Source organism: Astatotilapia calliptera, chromosome 7 (assembly GCF_900246225.1).
Source record: "Astatotilapia calliptera chromosome 7, fAstCal1.2, whole genome shotgun sequence".
In the NCBI taxonomy this organism is placed as follows: domain Eukaryota; kingdom Metazoa; phylum Chordata; class Actinopteri; order Cichliformes; family Cichlidae; genus Astatotilapia; species Astatotilapia calliptera.
This window is the reverse complement of record NC_039308.1, coordinates 15,479,830-15,497,958: the sequence shown is the minus strand read 5'-3', so window position 1 is coordinate 15,497,958 and position 18,129 is coordinate 15,479,830. Positions and strand designations below refer to the sequence as shown.

General features: G+C 39.7%; 1 protein-coding gene across 3 annotated transcripts in view; it reads left to right on the top strand.

Moving 5' to 3' along the window:
* Nucleotides 1–2,311: 2,311 nt before the first annotated feature.
* dab2ipb (DAB2 interacting protein b) overlaps nt 2,312–18,129 on the top strand; it is a 196,586-nt gene continuing 180,768 nt past the window's right edge. For all 3 annotated transcript variants that reach the window (XM_026173338.1, XM_026173339.1, XM_026173337.1), the window contains exon 1: nt 2,312–2,587. In XM_026173338.1, coding sequence (XP_026029123.1) covers nt 2,548–2,587 — 40 coding nt within the window. In that variant the 5' untranslated portion in view covers nt 2,312–2,547. The remainder of the gene's footprint in view (nt 2,588–18,129) is intronic.

The window sequence follows — 18,129 nt, the reverse complement described above, 5'->3', positions numbered from 1 at the left end:
TACACACACATCCGCTGAGAAGCCCCTAGTGATACTGCACAGGATGTTTTGAGTTGAGTGTTATGAGACAGAGTTGAGCACTTTGATGGCATTTGGACAGAGGCTTTTCTGTAGTCTGGAGCCGCAGTCTTTTATTGATCTGTAGCATCCTTCAGAGGGCAAGTGAGTGAAAAGGCGGCACCCAGGATAAGAAGAGTCCTTGATGATGTTCGGGGTCTGACATGAGCACCGGGCTTCTGTAGATCTCCTCAAGTGCAGTGTGAGTGAGTGTTGTTGGTTGTCTGTGCCGATTGGATGGTTTTCTTAAGAGCCTTGTTGTCAGCCTCATTGCAGCGGGAATGCCACACCAAAACTCCATAGCTGAGTGCACTTTACACTGAGCTACGGAAGAAGGACACCAGCAGCTGTTTGGACACTTTGGCTTTCATAAACATCCTTAAGAAGCTGAGCCACCTCTGAGCCTTCTTTACCAGAGAGGCTGTATTTATATTCTATGTGACATCCTGAAGGGATGTGTGTGTGCCAAAGAATTTAAAGTTGGACACTCTCTCCACAGTGTCTCCACCCATGTGTAATGTGACAAGTTTCTCCTTCTGTCTCCTTAAGCTCAGGATCAGCTTTTTTCTTTTAGAGGTACTGAGTGCCGGGTAATTGATGGAGCACCATACTGACGGTTCATTCCTGTAAGCAAACTCATCAGCCTTGTGTATTAATCTCACCACATCATCTATAAACTGACCGTGTTAGTGATGAAACTCATTTTTCGTTTAAAAAAAAACAATTTGAGGTGATTTGAGTACCAAGAGAGCCACACCATTCCACCACCAGTAGCAGCCTGAACCATTGCTACAGGGCGCGATGGCGCTTTCATGTTGTTTATACCAAATTCTGAGCCTATTATCCAAATGTCACAGCAGAAATCAAGACTCAATAGACCAGGCAACATTTTTCCAGTTGTGTCAGAACTGTACCCCTGATTTAATGTCCTTAGTTGACAGGGGAGCCACCACTGTGGTCTTCTGCTCCTGTAGCCCATCTGCATCAAGTTTCAATATGTTATGGATTCAGGGATGCTCTTCTGCATATCTTGGAAGTAACAAGCGGTTATTTGAGTTTCTGTTGACTTCAGCTTGCTGCAGTCTGGCCATTTTTCATCTGACCTCCGACACCAACAAGGCATTTTTACCCAAAGAACTGCCAAGAACAAACTGATTTTCTGTAAACTCTACAGATGGTTGTGTGGGAAAATCCCAGGAGATCAGCAGTTTTTAAAATATTTAGACCCGCCTGGCACCAACAAGCACGCCTCGTTAAAAGTCACTTAAATGATCCATTCTGATTCTCAGTTTATATAATTTAGCAGCTCATGCCTACATGCCTGGACTGAGTTACTGTCATGTTTTTTGCTTAGATATTAGATATTTGCATTAATGAGCAGTTGAACAGATGTACCTAACAAAGTCACCGGTGAGCATAGACACACATATATAAGCACACGTGTCTCCTGTTGTTAGACATTTGGAGGCAAATAGTCTAAACTATGTATGTTTGTGTTTTTTAAAGAACAATTAAATCACATTTTTTGGTCAGTTTTGACAGCCTTAATGCATAATAACAGGTATGTTCGCAGGTGCAAATAAATCCCGCAGTGTTTCAGAAACATGGCGCATTCCTTGAATTGTAGAGTCAGTGCACATCTGATGTCATCTAATGGTCACGCCTTTTTTTAATCAAGTGAAAGCGAAAAGTCATTCATCCTACAAGCCGCCAAGGTTGTTAAGAATTTCAGTTCTAATCTCGCTTCATACTGGAGACAGAGTTTGAACAACAGAACATTAACCGACCTGTCTCCATACAAACATCAGCTTAAGACAACAGAACAAAGCTTTCTGCACTTGCGGCTCTTCTTTGTGCACTATACTAAGCTCCCCAAGCCTTAAGAATGTGCATGTGGATTTCCTACGTGCCCTCATGTAGACATGCTGGTATTATACCATTTAGACTGCAGTTTCACTAAAGATTGGATCTGTCACACACAGCCAAAGTGATGCAGTACATGTAAGCTGTGAACTGGCTTAGCGCTCTGCGTTGCAAGGTTACACAGAGGAGAGGAAAGAATAATGTCTCAGTGCCTGACTGAGTAAGCCCACACTAGCAGGTGATTGCTTTCTTCCTCTCCTCAGCACCTCCTCTTCTTCAACCTTTGCAACTCCTCTCTCTCCTCGTGCTCCTCCCATTTCCCTGCCCCTGTGTACCTCATAAATCTTCATCTGCAGTACACGTGCTCCGTGTAAGTCCAACACATCCACTTTCGCAGCAAGTGAGAGCAGGAATGAGAGAAAGTCAGAATGAGATTGGAGACACTTGACGAGGCAATAAAAGCAGCTCATTTCTTCTCCCGCACCTTTCTCCTGGCTCTGTTTGCTCGCTCACTCCTCGCTCGCTCACTCCCCGAGCTGCTACACAGACTCCGTCATCAAAACACACACAGTGAGGCGTGTTGGCTCGCTCACTCTACAGCCACACAATCTGGATCAAGCGTTCAAGATGCAGCAGCAGGGAAAGATGTCTTCTGATTCCCTGTCAGGTAAAGGCAAGAATAAGATCTGTGTTTCTCTGCCTTCCTTCCCACTTCTTGTCATCACTATTCATCCTGTTTCCTCTCCTTACTTCAGTGTTAGAATTCTGGTTTCTGTTTGTGTAATTCTTTGCTTCGTATGCAAGCCCATGAGTGCAAGTGTTGCGTTAAAAGAGGTGATAACCATGGTGATTGTAATTGTAAATTACATAGTGTGTGTGTATGTGTTGTATTTTTTCCATATGGCAGTGCTAAAAGAGTACATTAAGGTGGAGTTGCTCGTGCTACTATGACTACCTCACTTCACAGCTTAGAAAGTGGATACGGACTAGAAAACATTGCATTCTTCTGACCTAGATATACTGACAAGGCTTGTGCTGCTTTTTCCTTCAACTTACTGTGTTTAATAGGTTGCGGCTGATTGCCAGAAAGTGTTGTTTGGGCTTGCTCCTATAGAGTGACAACATAATTTGCATGCAGGTCGTATGTGAATTTTAAACCACGAAAGATCAAAGCAAGTAGCTCGGGCTGAGGAAGAGTGCATTTACATTTGCTGTGCTCGGTCTGTGGAGGTTGATAGCTGTCCTCTGTGATGAGGATGCTCCTGCTGGGTATTGAGTTGGGAACTAGACTGTTCGCACTCATTGGCTGTTTGTTGTGTAATCCATTTGATTAGAGCCAGAGGGATAGATTCGTCCTCAGTGAAGCCTACTTTGATTTATTGTACAATGAAAGGTTTGATAATTCTGTTAATGTGTCGTGGGAATCTCAGCATCAACCTAATTAAGGCTACTTAGTGAGAACAAGAAGTTTGAAAAAAACTTGGCGAGGTGTAGAGAACAAATTGAAACTGTAAATGTAAAGAGGACCAAGTTAAAATATATATATATGGATAAACCAAAAGTGCACCAAAAACAAATATAATTTGGCACTGATTAAATTAAGAAACATAACAAGATGATTTAGTTTAATTAGCATTAGTATTTTTTACAGTACTGAGTGTTGTTTTCTCTGTTCTTTGAGCTACATTAGCTCAGCACCTTACTCTATCAGTCTCCTGACTCATTTCTGTCTTGAGCTTTTCTTGACCAACTAATAGGTACAAAGCTGAACCTATGACAGTCCCATCATTTGCCTACTGAAGAAAATAAAGAAAAGCTAAATCTGGGAATTATTAGAAAAGAGGAATACAAGTAATGGAAAATTGACATAGAAACATCAGTCCATGTTACATTTTAAAAACAAATCCTCGTCTATTTATTTATTTATTTATTTTTAACACATTGATAAAATGTAACTTTCTTTCTTTCTTAGTTGGCAGTTTTGATCCCCCACAGGTCTTAAGTAGTCTTAAGTAGGATGTGAAGACTTCTTCATACACTGAAAATGATTATGTGCAAGTTAATAGAGCCTGACCTGTTTGTCACATGTTATTATCGGCCGATATTACCTATCTGCTAATATATTGGTATTGGCATTTATAACAGCTGATTAATGACAATAAAAAAGCAACGTAGAGCTGGGAGAAACACCCATATTCAACAATTGAATATTGGTGTTCCATAGTTTATCCTCGTCCCTGATGGCAACACACGTGTTTGAACACCACAAATGCAACTTGCTAAGCAGTCGAGCAGAGTATAAACGAGTGAATATATAATACACGTAACAAATGAAAGGAAAATCTGTTTATTTCCTTTTATTTGATATTTTTATTTAAAAAAATATCCACCAAAATATTGGAATATTGGCTTTTTCAATAACCAAATATTGGTATTAGTCTTAAAAATCCCATATCAGTCGAGCTGCATAACATAGTTCTTGACTGATGTATTTATAGTTTGTTTTTTTTAATCACCAAGTACATAAAAAACCTATCAATAAAATATTGATAAGTTGTCTCTAAGTGTTAAATAAGGGTTTTGATGCCTTTTCCCATCTAGCTATGTTTAACTTGTTTGATCTTAACATTTAGTCCATTATTTTGGTTAATGTGGGCAAGGGGGACTTTTATGATTAAGAGGATGCATGGCAAAAAAAACAAGAAATCAAGAAGGGGGAAATATTTTTTCACAGCACTTTGAGTTACAGTTAAGTAGTGAATATCTCCATTGCACTCTTAAAACAGTGACTTTGCAGTTGGCGTTTGTTTAAAAAGCTAACATTGCTGTATTGTGCATTATGGCAGTTGGAAGACAAAATAAAAGTGGCTCCCGCGGTGTTCTTCATTACTTACTGACACATTGCTCCTGTTCTGACATGACACCTGTCACCCATCGCAAATTTAATTCAGGCTTCAAGTGAAATCCCTCTCATCCCCTTTGCTGCTCTTCGTCTGTGAGCAAGACAACAGCAGAAAACACAGCTGTGTACTTCCCGTAGACGAAAGGCTGTTATTAGTAGAGCCATCCTTATATGAACAAAAAAAGCAGAATCTACTCTGTGTGTTGTATTGGAACCTCAGCACTGACAATAATAGCTGGTCAGAAGGGTTACATAATCTGTGTGAGTGCAAGAGAGAAGTGTGAAGGTTCACAGGAAGCTAAATGCAAGTGGAGAAAAAAGGTAAATATCAGCAAAACCATTTATTCAATATAGAAATAAAGTAAAGAATCGTCCCTGTCAGCCTCTTTGCATTTCAGCTGCATGCCGCTGTGGTTTCCCTTTTTTGACAGCAGTACTTTTTTTCTGATTGCCTTGGCACAGATTCTACAACAGTTTGAATGTGAAAAAAAACTCTTAATCAAAGAACCAAACTGTACTGAAAGCAGCTGGCAGCAAGCACTTCACTGAAACAAACTCCATTTTCACAAAAGACTCTGACCATCTTTGTATGTCACAGGAAATGAAAACAGTGTACTCAATAAAATCAGCAATAATAACAAAGCACATAAAGAACAATTCTCTCCTCTTCCCCTTGAAGAGGGAAAACATTTTCCCCTTGATTTAATATATTTCGTACGCAAGTACGTGTATTCTCAAACACAGCAGCAACAAACCAGAGAAACCATCAAATATGTAACATGGTTAAAAAAAAACAGGGTCCTCAAAGTACAAGCCAATAGCAGACCATTTAATGTGACCAAGGACAGTGTGCACTATTTTACATTTTATTCATCAAAAGTTCATGTTATACAAAATGAGACCAAAGCTGAACGTCTCTTAACCCTCAGCCCATTCGTTGTAACTATCAATGCGGACTAAAATTTTTCCTAAGAGCTAAAAAAAAAAAATGTAACAGCCACTTCAAATACAGTGAAAATATTTCCAACATAAATCTCCACCTTCTGATACGACACGTTCACTAATGTGTCTGTCCGCCTGCGTGGCCGCCTAAATTTGCACGTAGTCATAAAACCCTTTTTTTGGTAATAAGATACCATTCTTAATCAGGATCGGGCTTCATAAAGGGTTAAACGGAGCTGTAATTTGTGCTTAACTTTCCTCATGCATGCTAGGCCACAATTATCAAAGGAATGTCCATCAGCAAAAAATCCACAGAATGATATGTAGGGTTACAAAACTCGTGGAGCAAATTATTGATACAAATCGCCAACCTAGGCAAAAAGTTTCGCACCATTTCCTTTCAATTATATGGTAAACTCAGTCTGAAACATATGGCAGTTTTTCTTCTTTTTGGTTTTGCGGATTTGAGGTGTAACATTTCAATCCAGTGGCAAATCTTAATTCAACGTCAGTGCAAACACACGCCAGTTCTAAACAGCTGCTTGAGTTTTGAGGCTGGGAAGCTGTTGTTATTCATGCATAAACAAGAGTCGCTGCAACAAATAGAAGAAAAGCCTGAAAGAAGTGCAACGCTGTCTTCCACAGAGAAGAAGCAGAAAAGTTAGTTTGAAGAAGCGCAATAGGGAGAAGCAAAAGGAAAAGATGTGGTAGGGTAAAATTGCATCAGCTGTCCTGTCCTACATAAGAACAGTACATAATCAAGAAAGCAACTGACCCTGAACACAGCTTCTTTCTTTCCACTAAAACATCCCCACTCTCTAAATGGCCTTAGCTAACTCAACGTCTGCATCTCAGGCTGGTTATAAATGGCAATGCTACATGAACCGACCTTATATTGGAGCCAAGCAAGTGCCAGCAATTACGCCTGACTGCCTGAAGGGAGAGAGAGCCAACCTACTGACACCTTAGCCAGGATTACAAGTTGTTGTAGTGAATTAATTAGGGAATGGGTCCAGAAATATTTGTGTCCAGGTCTGTGGTGAAGCAGAGCAAACACACTTCCAAGTTACATGATTGGCTTTCTTTGTCACCCCACTATTCCAAATAACACATGCTGCCTGGCTTCAGCCTCGTCTCTCTTCCTTGAGCTGCCTTGTTTCAAAAAGTTTGCTTTTCTCGCCTCGTCCATAATTGTTCTTGACTGTCATCTGCACTGGCTTTATATAAGAGGAAATCACAAGCCCCACAATAAATTTCAGTCTTTTCGTCTTTTCGTACCTTTGGGTTTGTCCGATGTTTGTATGACAAGAGGGAACAGCCTCATCGAAGTCACAGTCTGCAGATAATCACGGTAGCGCCACCTACTGTAAGCACACTACACTGTTTTATGCATGCATCTTGCGTGTAGTCAACACAATTGCCTCATGCTTTAAAGTTAAGTGTAACTAAATAGTGTAGAAACTACATGATATGCAGAGAGGGTATATTCAATTGTTCATATCACGTTCGAGTGAAGAAAGTCAATAATATGTTAAATCTCGCGACAGAGCATGTGATTTCATCTCGCGCACTTCGGATCGTGGTTTGATCCTCGACTGCTCACAATCCGAAGCACGGACAGTCGAGCAGTCGCCTCTACTTTTTTCGGTATACCAAAAACAGGACATTGGGTGGTTGTTACATTTACAAAAGTCTAACTTGTAATTTGAACAAAAGTATTTCATGTTTCTATGGTGAACATAATGAAATCATGTAAGATCTGTATGAAATTCAGCTACTTAATTTGTTCTTATTCAGATAACATTATACAATCTAGTAAGAGCTGTTCAGGGTGTACCCCACCTCTTAACCTATCACTTAAGGTGTACCCACATGGAAAAGATATACATAAATCTTATAAAGTTAATATCTGTCTTGTGTGGAACTTGTATGAAAAGCATACAAGAGTGAAAACAGATATAAGATCCCTTGAAAAATTATATGAAACTTGCATGTTTTGGATACTTGGATACTGTTACGCCCCACTTAAGAACGAAGTGTCGACTGGAGTGAGGGGTAGCACAAAGTGAAAGGGAACACATGAACTACTGGAGAAATAGATGTCAGTATACAAGATTTATTGCCTAAAACTACTACAGTACGAAAACACAGGGAAGCTCTTTTCTTCAGGGTCTCCAAGGCCAGAACAATAAACAAAACACCCCCCTTTAGCTAGAAATCAAAACCAAGTACTCACTAACCAAAAACAAAATACAATGGCTGAGCTCCCTGTCTAACCAAACCAGGAGAAAACAGTTGAAACAAAAATGGCAGAGAACCCCTACCTGCTTCCACAATGACAAACTAATTATCACAATAAGGGCACACCTTCGCTCACAATAAAAGAAAGAAAAACCAAAGTTCACAGAGGGTAAGTTCTCACACACATACACACAAAGGCCCGCTGCCCAAAACTCTACAGCTCACAGCTCTGGCAAACATGGGGAAAATGGCAGGGGGTGTGGCAGTTTAGGACGGCAGACTATATGCCGTGGCTGACGAGCTGAAACACACCTCAGCTGCGGCTCATGAGGCAGACCTGCAACACAAGAAAAGGAGAAAAACAACTCTTCGACAGAGGGAGAGCCACTAGAGGTCAGCGACCGTAACAGATACTAAAACAATATATGAAAGTAATGAGAAAGCGGTCACTTTCATGAGTAAATCACATAAGCCTAGTAAGTAGAAGTAGGCCACATCTTATGCAAGTCTTTTATAAGTTTTTACTATTTCTTTTTCATATGGGTTATGCCCCAGCCCCACTGCAACCCAGATGATGATAAGAGGATGGTAGTTGTTGTAAATCCATTCAGCTTTTATGTTAACCAGACTCTAGACTTTGTTGAACGTTATGTAATAGAAGACAACATTTATTATTTAAGTGACCAAGTAGTATTGGGGTAAAAGTTAATGAATAGTCTTGGAATAAAATGACAAAATTGTGAAGGATTAAAATATTCCAAGAGCTCAACTTACTTCATCTAAACACGTTTCAATCACGTTTTATCAACACAACATGCACAGGTTTATTAAATATGAATGAGTTGTGTTGATTTAACTCAGTTGTTTAAGTTTCTGCCAAAGCAAAACAATTGTTTGCAACTAATGTCCACTATTGATTTAAGTAAATCCAACATGCTCTTTTTTTCTGTGCATGGGGAATGATCTTGCAGCTTAGTTTCACAAACTTTTTTAAAAGGGCCTCCAGGTTTCTGAATTATCTCCAGCAGGTATAGTTGCTCCACAACTTTAAGTATTTACATTAGTGGAATAAAAGGATTGACTTTAGGAAATAAGAATAAAGAGCTTCCTGTGCATTTAGACATGATTAATTCAGATGCTCAGATGAAGCAGGTCAGTTAAGAGGTTCAGTGTCCAGAAATAAACATTAACAACATTTCCTTTTTGACTGAGGGGCAGACAAATGATGCTTAAACAGTAGCTACCGAGGAAGTACAAAGTCTGGATTGGTGAAAAAAAAAACAAACATCCTCCATTAATGTCAAGTGTAGCACTGCCTACACAACTCCTACTCACCAGCCAAGAGAGATGGCTCAAAATCTACTCTATTGTTTATTGGAGGGGGGTTGCATTCAAGTATGATCCATAATTGGTTTATAGGCTTTTTTTTGTTTGTTTATTTCTTCTTTGTCATCACATACAAGCTCACAGGGACACGATGTTACTTGTGCACACACAGGGTTTTTTTCCACATATAGTTTTCACAGTCCAGTTGTTCCTCAGAGAACAAGAGAACTGTTGACAAGTTGGGCCACATTGCTTTTTCAAACATTGCTTTTTCAATAAAAGCCAGATAGAATGGCAAAAATGACTGCTCATTTTTCCCAAGGAGCAATGAAAGACAAATTGTGAGCGTACTAACAGGACGGTCATCCTGAATTGAAACAGATGTGCCAGCAGACACAGCAGGAGGTACCAGCTCACCTTCCTCCTTCCGATAAACAAACAACCATCCAAACCATCAGCAATAACAACTTGTGAGACTTTCAGGTCTTTTCTTCTCTCTATGCACATAAATCAGATCATAGAGAAAAGGTCCACAGTTTTATCCGTCTCTTGATAAGAGACTGATTACCAGTGGTTACATACTTTAAATAATTTTAGAAAACACATGCACAACCACTTCACTTAAGTGCCATGTGCTCAAAAATATGAATATACTTGTCTCTATTTATCATTTGTTTTTCAATTTTTTCTTCATTTAACCTCTGAAAGTCTAAGACAAACAAACAATAAAAGCACCTTGCTGTAGGAAAATGAGCAACTGCTAGACCAGAGGGGTTTCCTATGACCCAAATTTAAAATAACTAGACTTTCTTTGTGTGAGCTAGCTCAACAAAAGCTAAAACACCAGCCAGAGACGATGGCTAGTACAATGGTTGCGGCAGATGGCCGCCCCTCCTTGAGCCTGGTTCTGCTGAAGGTTTCTTCCTGTTAAAAGAGAGTTTTTCCATCCCACTGTAACCAGAGTGCTCGCTCAAAGGGGCTCATGTAATTGTTGGGGTTTTCTCTGTTATCTCTGATTTATTGTAGGGTCTTTACCTTAGAATACATAGTGCCTTGAGGCAACTGTTGCTGTGATTTTGTGCTATATAAATCATACTGAATTGACTGAATTGAATTGAACAAAGCTTTCTGTGTGCTTACAGAGAAGGAGGCTTGCAACACCTCCCTTCTGCACAAAATGGACTGATCCAGTGCCACCTGGAGGAGAATTGGAGAGTTGAGATGTATCTGTAAAAATATATTACAGCAAAAACAGCTACAGAGTGCAACCACGGAATATTGCTATTCTGGTAAATTTATGAGTTGATGTCATTAATTTGAAGCACATAATTATGCAATCATAATAATGTCATGGTTGCACACCAGAGCTCCAAAACATTAAATTGTACCAGTGAAAAGCATGACACTCAAGAAGAGAATTTAGTTCTGATGTAAACCCATAATGAAGTTTTTTTTTTTAACAAATCAAGGTTAAATTCATCAATAAATACAAATATCTCTTAATATTAATCCATCTGCTCTTCTTTTTTTTGAAATTCTGAAAGTATTAAAAAAAAATACAGACCTCCAGACTTCCACTACTTTTTTAACTGCATCAACTCTTTCATTGACATTCATGCTTCAACGACACTGTCATGGAAAGGTTTTTGTGTGATTGCGATGCTTTATCTTTCAAACCGAAGCTTCGGGTTATGTGTGGAAAACACGTTATCATGGTGAACTAGGCAGTTTAAAAAAGAACAACCCTTCTTCTGCACCCCTATATGAAGATTTGTGATGAAGAGTTTGAATCTACAAAGCATCTAGAAGCAACAGTGCTGGCTGCTATATTGTTTTGTGCACTCACCAGTCATGTTGTCACACCTCTTCAACTGCTCTTTACCACGATTTACAGAAGAAGAAGAAAAGAAAATATCTAATTAGTGGCAGTTCTCCAGGTTAAAATATCTTTTTTATGCTAGAGGTCAAAGCAAAATGGCCAGACTGCTTCAGGGTTATAGGAATGCAACAGTAACTGTGTTGCCATTTACATTTGAATGCCTTGTATTAGAGGTTCAAGCTGGTTAAGGTGGTGCAATGGTGTGAGGGAGACTTCTTGGCACACTTAACTACTAACTGAGCATTGTTTAAACATCATAGCTTACATAACTATTGTTGCTGACCATGTCCATTCTTTTTAATGATCATATTGTACTGATTTTCTAAAGGCTGCTTTCAGTTACCAGGGTTGTATCTGTCTGTTTTTGCCAAGCGTAGTGACCGTTCTTCAAAGATGCTTGAACACTGTCACACGTAGAAGATTTGTGATCGTTTTCTCACTTGTCAGAACTGTACATTACATTTTAACTGATGCCCCATAGTCACAAAATTGCTCAAGCCTAATGTATACCATGTGGAAAAAAAGAGCTGCACATACTTCACTTCTTTTCGCGAGCTTTGCACCAACACCGTGTGGTTTACACAGCAATTCTAGCCTTATGCCAGTAGTAGCTTCATATTGCTTAAGTGCCTTTAGTATGGCTTCATCTTTGAGTCTGTTGACAGCAAAAATGAGGAGTTGTCAAGAGTATCGTGACAGAGCTACAAATGACGCCTGTAAAGTTCTCCAAACCATGTGGGAATAAGACTAAAACGTTATTTATTTGTGTGCTTTCTTCATGTCTGTCACTTCTTTTTAAGTTGTGATTGGTGGCAGTGCACAGCTTTAAGTCACAGGCAGGCCCGTGACATTTATATGCTTGCATGGCATTTCTGAAAAGCTCTGAGAGGAGGTTCAATCACCGTCTCTGCATGTGGCCTTAACTTGTGGCCTTTGCTATGTAGCTTTGTATGAGCAGAAAAGAAGATGAAGCTTTCGATCACAAGTGGAGCCAATCCAGCAGCTCTAAATCTCTCTTACTGCTGCATTAGGGCAAAGGTACTTGTGTAGCCAGCAGCATGTAGACAGGCGGGATTTATTGCTTACTACTCAAAAGGATGCATCTCTTCTTAAGTGCTTCTTCAGTAGTTTATGATGAATGTGTATTACCTTGTAATATCCCATTCCCAAGTCAGTTTCCATCTTTGAAACTTTAAACATTCTGCAAGCTTTGTGTGTAGTGGGATATGCAGAATTTGTTACATAAATCAAGGCTGCACTCCCAGTTTTTGGTATCTGAAACTATACCACATTCTAATTAGTCAGGACATGCAAAAGCAAGGTCTGAATGCAACACAGCCCAACTAATGTCACTAGTTTCACCTGAGTTTGTTTTCTCAGTTTGAGCAAAGATACAATCTTACCAGAATGTCCTTATTCCCTCTATGTTGTACTGCTCAAAAAAAAAAAAAAAAATTAAAGGAACACTGTTTAATCAGAGTATAGCATCAAGTCAGTTAAACTTCTGGGATATTGATCTGGTCAGTTAAGTAGCAGATGGGGTTATAAATCAGTTTCAGCTGCTTTGGCGTTAATTAAACTAATAAAAGGTACAGTAGAGGAGCAACAATAAGACAACCCCTAAACAGTAATGGTTTTACATGTAGAGACTACTGACTTTTTTCCTGCTAAGATTGGAACATTAATGTGTGCCATTACCAGAATGTTTGCTGTGTGTCCTAGCACAGTCTCAAAAGTAGGAGGATGAGGAAATTCCAAGAGAAGAAGATACTCTAGGAGAGCAGGACACAGCTATAGAAGGTCCTTTACCGATCAGGAAGGCCGATATCTGATTCTGGAGGACCAAAATGACCTCCAGCAGTGTTACGTTTCCCTAAAAGGGGTCCAGGCGATGAGGGGAAGTAACAAAAAGTGTTCTGGTCAAAAAAAGGAGACAGAGGCAAAATGGCTAAATTAAGGAGTTTTATTACAGTTTCTAATAAAACTTCGTTTTTAAGTGGGGTGTAACAAGCAGGAAACTGGTGTGAATATCTTACCAAACAAACAGGTGGCCCGAGGGCCTGGCATCCACTAGTGCCACTCCTCAGCATTGTAAAGTGCGATTGGTATTTGTCATTGAATTCCAGAATTGGCAGGCTCCACCACTGGCACCCTTTGCTCTTCACAGGTTCCCCCTGAGCACATGTGACAGATGTTTCTGGAGAAGCCATGGAGAACACTATGCTGCCTGTGACATCATTCAGCATGACCAGGTGGTGGTGAGTTTGATAGTCTGGGGAAGCAAATCCATGGAGGCACGCACAGACCTCTACAACATAGGCAACAGCGCCCTGACTGCCATTACGGATTAGGATAAAATTTTGAGCAGTCTAAAGACGCGATCATATGAAGAAGATATGTGGGTCTTGATACACTATAGCAACACTGGGAAACATAAACAAATGAAGCAAGCTAAAAGATGGGTCTTATTTATACGTCTGGAACTGGATATTATCCAAACTTTGTAAGACTCTTGTAAGAGTTTTATTCGGATGAGCTGGCAGGTTAAAAATCCATAACATGTAGGAGTTGTAGGTGCAGTGACTGTTCTCTCATGGCAATTCAATAGTAACCACAAACAAAACGGAGAACATCTACAAAAGAGGAAGTTAAATTTAAGACCTCGCTGTAAAGTTTCGTCAGATTAGATTCCAGCCAGAGTTGGCATGACATTTCCACCACTCAGCCTAAACACCTGTTTTTGCTTCCAATCTCTCAGTTTCGGCCATCACTCACTACACTGTTCACAGAAGAACATTTCAAACTGAAATTATTGATTTAAAACCATTTCATATTCTTTTTGCCAATACACCATGGTGGAAGGCCTCTGTAGCAACGAGTCGTTTTTATCGGATTGCTAAGCGCCGCTATTGATGCAGGAGTAATAAATGCTAATCTTCTGCCATTATTGATCTACTCAGTCAGCCAGTAATATGTAAAATACATGAGGGAGCAACACAGCATGGCCATAAATATATGCAAATCCAATGTGGCCAAGCATGTGTCATCTGGGTTAGATTTAAGCATATATCTGCTATCCGACTGGAGCACTCCTTATCTTTAACACCCAGAGTGAAACACACTCATCTGTGACACTGGACTTTCATGGACATACAAATATCAATGCACACAAGCCCAATGAATATGTGATCTACTGTCTCTCGATGCTCCTGTTCATTTGAAAAACATGCTTTATTACATAACTGTGGCACAATGGAAGGTAACACTTCACAAAGAACCAGTGTGAATGTGCCACTTCTCATTCAAAAAAGCACTTTGTGGCTTCAGGATGGACACAGCACATGGGGAACCAATGCTGTGTGTGTAATCAAGTGACCTATTTAGACCTAATGGTTCACTGTAATGTCGTAGGTATTTTATATTGATGGAAATGTTATGTAAATGATGTGAGGTGCAAAGTGTAAATAACATAAAATGGATGGTTACATTTTTATATCTACAAACGCGTCTCAAAAAAAGTAAAACGGTGAGAAAAGTTTGTTTATCTTCAAAAATTTGATTAAAAAACAAAGTTCGCATAATCTGGATTCACTGCATGTAAAGTGAAACATTTCAAACTTTCATGTTTTATTTTCAATAGTTATGATGTATAGCTGATGAGAATATGAAATCCAGTATCTCAAGTTATTAATAGTTCTAACAATCAATTAAAACACTAATACAATACAGAAATGTCCAACTTTTGAAACATATGTTCATTTACAAATTCTGTACTTGTTCTTAGGTCATTTAATATAAATCGAAGTGATTGGATCGTGTCACTGCTGAGGTGTTATTAAAGCCCAGGCTGCTTTGACAGTGGCCTCCAGCTTGTCTGCTTTTGGGTCAGGTGTTTCCCATCTTCCTCGTGACAATATCTCACTGGGTTCCAGTCGGGCGAGTTGGCTGGCCTGTCGAGCAGGGTAATAGAATGATCTGTAAATCATTTGGCAAAGCTTTTGGCACTGTGGGGAGATGCTACGTTCTGTTGAAAAAGGAAGTCAGCATCTCCATAAAACTTGTGAGCAACGAAGTGCTCTGAAATCTCCTATGTTGATGTCACATTTGATATAACACAGTGGACCAGCCACCAACAACAGCAGCATGTCAGACTGCAGAGATTTATGCTGAACTCGAGACACCTTGAATTAAATCCCTCTACACTCATCCTACAGACTCTAGTTCCTTGATTTCCAACTGAGATGTGTCTGTAGAAATCTGTAAAAGACTGCCTACAAGTGCTGACAGGGTGAGGAAATAGTCTTCCTGTGGTGCTGTAGGACGCCCACTTCAAGGCCTGTCTCTGACTTGGCCTTCAATTTGGAGACGGTACTAGGGCTCTGGTCATAATAATGCTGAGACACCAGCTTGAAGTTGCCCTGTGGCACAGGATCTAGTCTGCTGTATTTGTTTTTCCTTCTGTGATGAAATATTGTTTTCGTGTTGGGTGGCTGTTTCTTTGAGTGCTGCTTGACTAAAACTCCATATGTAAATCCATATATTCTCCACTACCCAGATTTTTTACCAGGAGATAGCAGTACTCACTCTTCTAACTTTGTCTATTATGACATAGTGTGCACAAAGTTATTTATGCATGCAAATTATCAAAGTATGTTATTTATACTCAAAAGAACCTAGCAAAATTAGCCTAACTTGCTAACTTTCCCTAGGGTATGCCATAAGGCTTGTTTATGTGTTGAATGATGATTTTTCTTTTTTCCTGATACTAGTAAAGTTTGATAAGTATGTGGTTAATGGTTAATTATCAGCAAGTAATGTATTGGTTGCTGATACTTAGACTTTGCTAGTTTTCTTTTACATGTAACAGTGTATGTGTGGGAGCTTGTACTATAACTTCTGGTTAATATGGCTTTTGAAGAAAAAAAACAATTATCTGTTTTCCCACAAAAAGATAAGAGCCTTCTGCCAGGTTGTATCTGTGTTGTGCATTGTCACAGTTCCTTCAGTCTCTTCATGTATTCCCAGAATGATTCAGTGATGTTGTTATCAGTGTTTTGTGTGGACCATACCATCTGTTACAAGGATGCTTGTGCTTATTAGTTTGGGATTGTTAGCATGCAGCAGAATGATTTTTTGAATAAATTGGATTCCTTCCTGGTTGTGTTGTGATGGGTAACAATCTAAAGTAATCATTCTCAGAACCAAACCACGTCTCCAACTCCTTTTGGAGAAATACGGGTCCAAATCTGCCAGGAAGTGCTTCACTGTTGCCTGCAGACATTCATTCTTGTGGCATTCACCAGGTGACAAACAAATTGTTTTCTTTCAGAGCCGCAACTGTGTTGAACTCAATTTCATTAAAGTAACACTGAGAAAGGATGATCACACTGAGGGTCACAGGGGGGTTAATTTGATAGAAAAAGTCAAATGTTCACAGTTATGTTACTGCGTGTTGCAAATAATCTTCTCATATACAGTTTGGTTCACGTGGCCCTCGACAAGTCACCAAAAGTAAACAAGCTGCTGTGGCACATGTGAAAGCCAGCTCACAAAAGCCCGATATGTCAGATACAGGTAGGTAGTGTGAGGCATTTAGTAACCAGCACCATGCAGTACTGCAAATTTTTGATTAGATCCAATACCAAGTACATACAGGGCCGATATTGCTAATACTTTTAACCTATAAAGTCAGCTTATGTAGGGGATGGTTTACACATTTATCAGCTTTCTTATGTATCTTGAAACTGGGCTTTTTGAACCACTGGAATGTAAATGCCTGTCTCTAAAGTACTTTGGCTCAACTTCTGTTGTTTAAAATTACTAGAGACTATAAAAATAGATGTTATAGTCAACAATAAAGGTCCTATCCTGCTTGTATTACTCTGATACAAATACCAGCATTGGTCTCGATATTATGGATAATTTGGATCAATCCACCCACCTCTACCATGCAGCCTGGCCCTCTCTAGAACCTGGCTGGACATAAAAACCCACAAACACCGAATCTGCATTTCCCCATCTCTGAACGACCTGCCAGACTCATCCTTTTCCTCTACTATAATGAAACTTGTCATTACAGCTCCATCACTTTGAGGTTTGGTGCAGAGACAATTTTTGGCCTCTTTTTAGTTGAGCAGCTCACATAAAGCCTCCGCACGCTGCACAAGACTCCATATCTCTGCTGGTGTTAGGATTCGAAATGACAACACAGAGAATCTGAGATCATCTTGTGGAAAATGGATTCACGGGATTCACTTTACACTCAGGAAAAAGAGGGAAAAAAAGTCCAGGTTTACTTTTTATCTTAAAATCGTCTGTTTTCCTGTATTGTGTCAGTCTGTGTTAACGAGCTGGTACTTCTGAGGTGCGGCCATCTGTTCAGTTTGTGACTGAGCTGCTTTTTTCCAAAAGGGATCACCACAGCAGTTACAGCCACATGTTTGAGTTGGCAGATTTTTACACCAGATGCCCTTCCTGAAACAACCCCACAGGAATTTTTGTGCCCTGCTGGGACTGAACCGGGGAGCGTTGAGTTTAACAGGTGACTGGGTAAACCTCTACACTAGAGGAGCCACTGACAGTTTTGGCTTTGACACATGTTAGATTCACACTCACTGGACCAAACATGTGCTACCATTTTTATTGACTCATTTGGGGGAATGCCTTGCCAGTCTATCAAAAAGACACTTTATTTGGTTCATATTGTATGGTTCTTATATAATTATGTCCTCATGCAGTAGACATCCTATGACTATAGAGTTTTTTGTGTGTGTATCAATTATTTTAATTTGGGCTGTGTTTTGTGTTTCCGAAGCATGAATTTTTAAAAATACTACCCAGTTGGTGTTTCCCATCCACAGACACCACTGTCTCTTGTCCCAATGTTGGACAGATTTTTACTTTCACTGTTACGAACTGC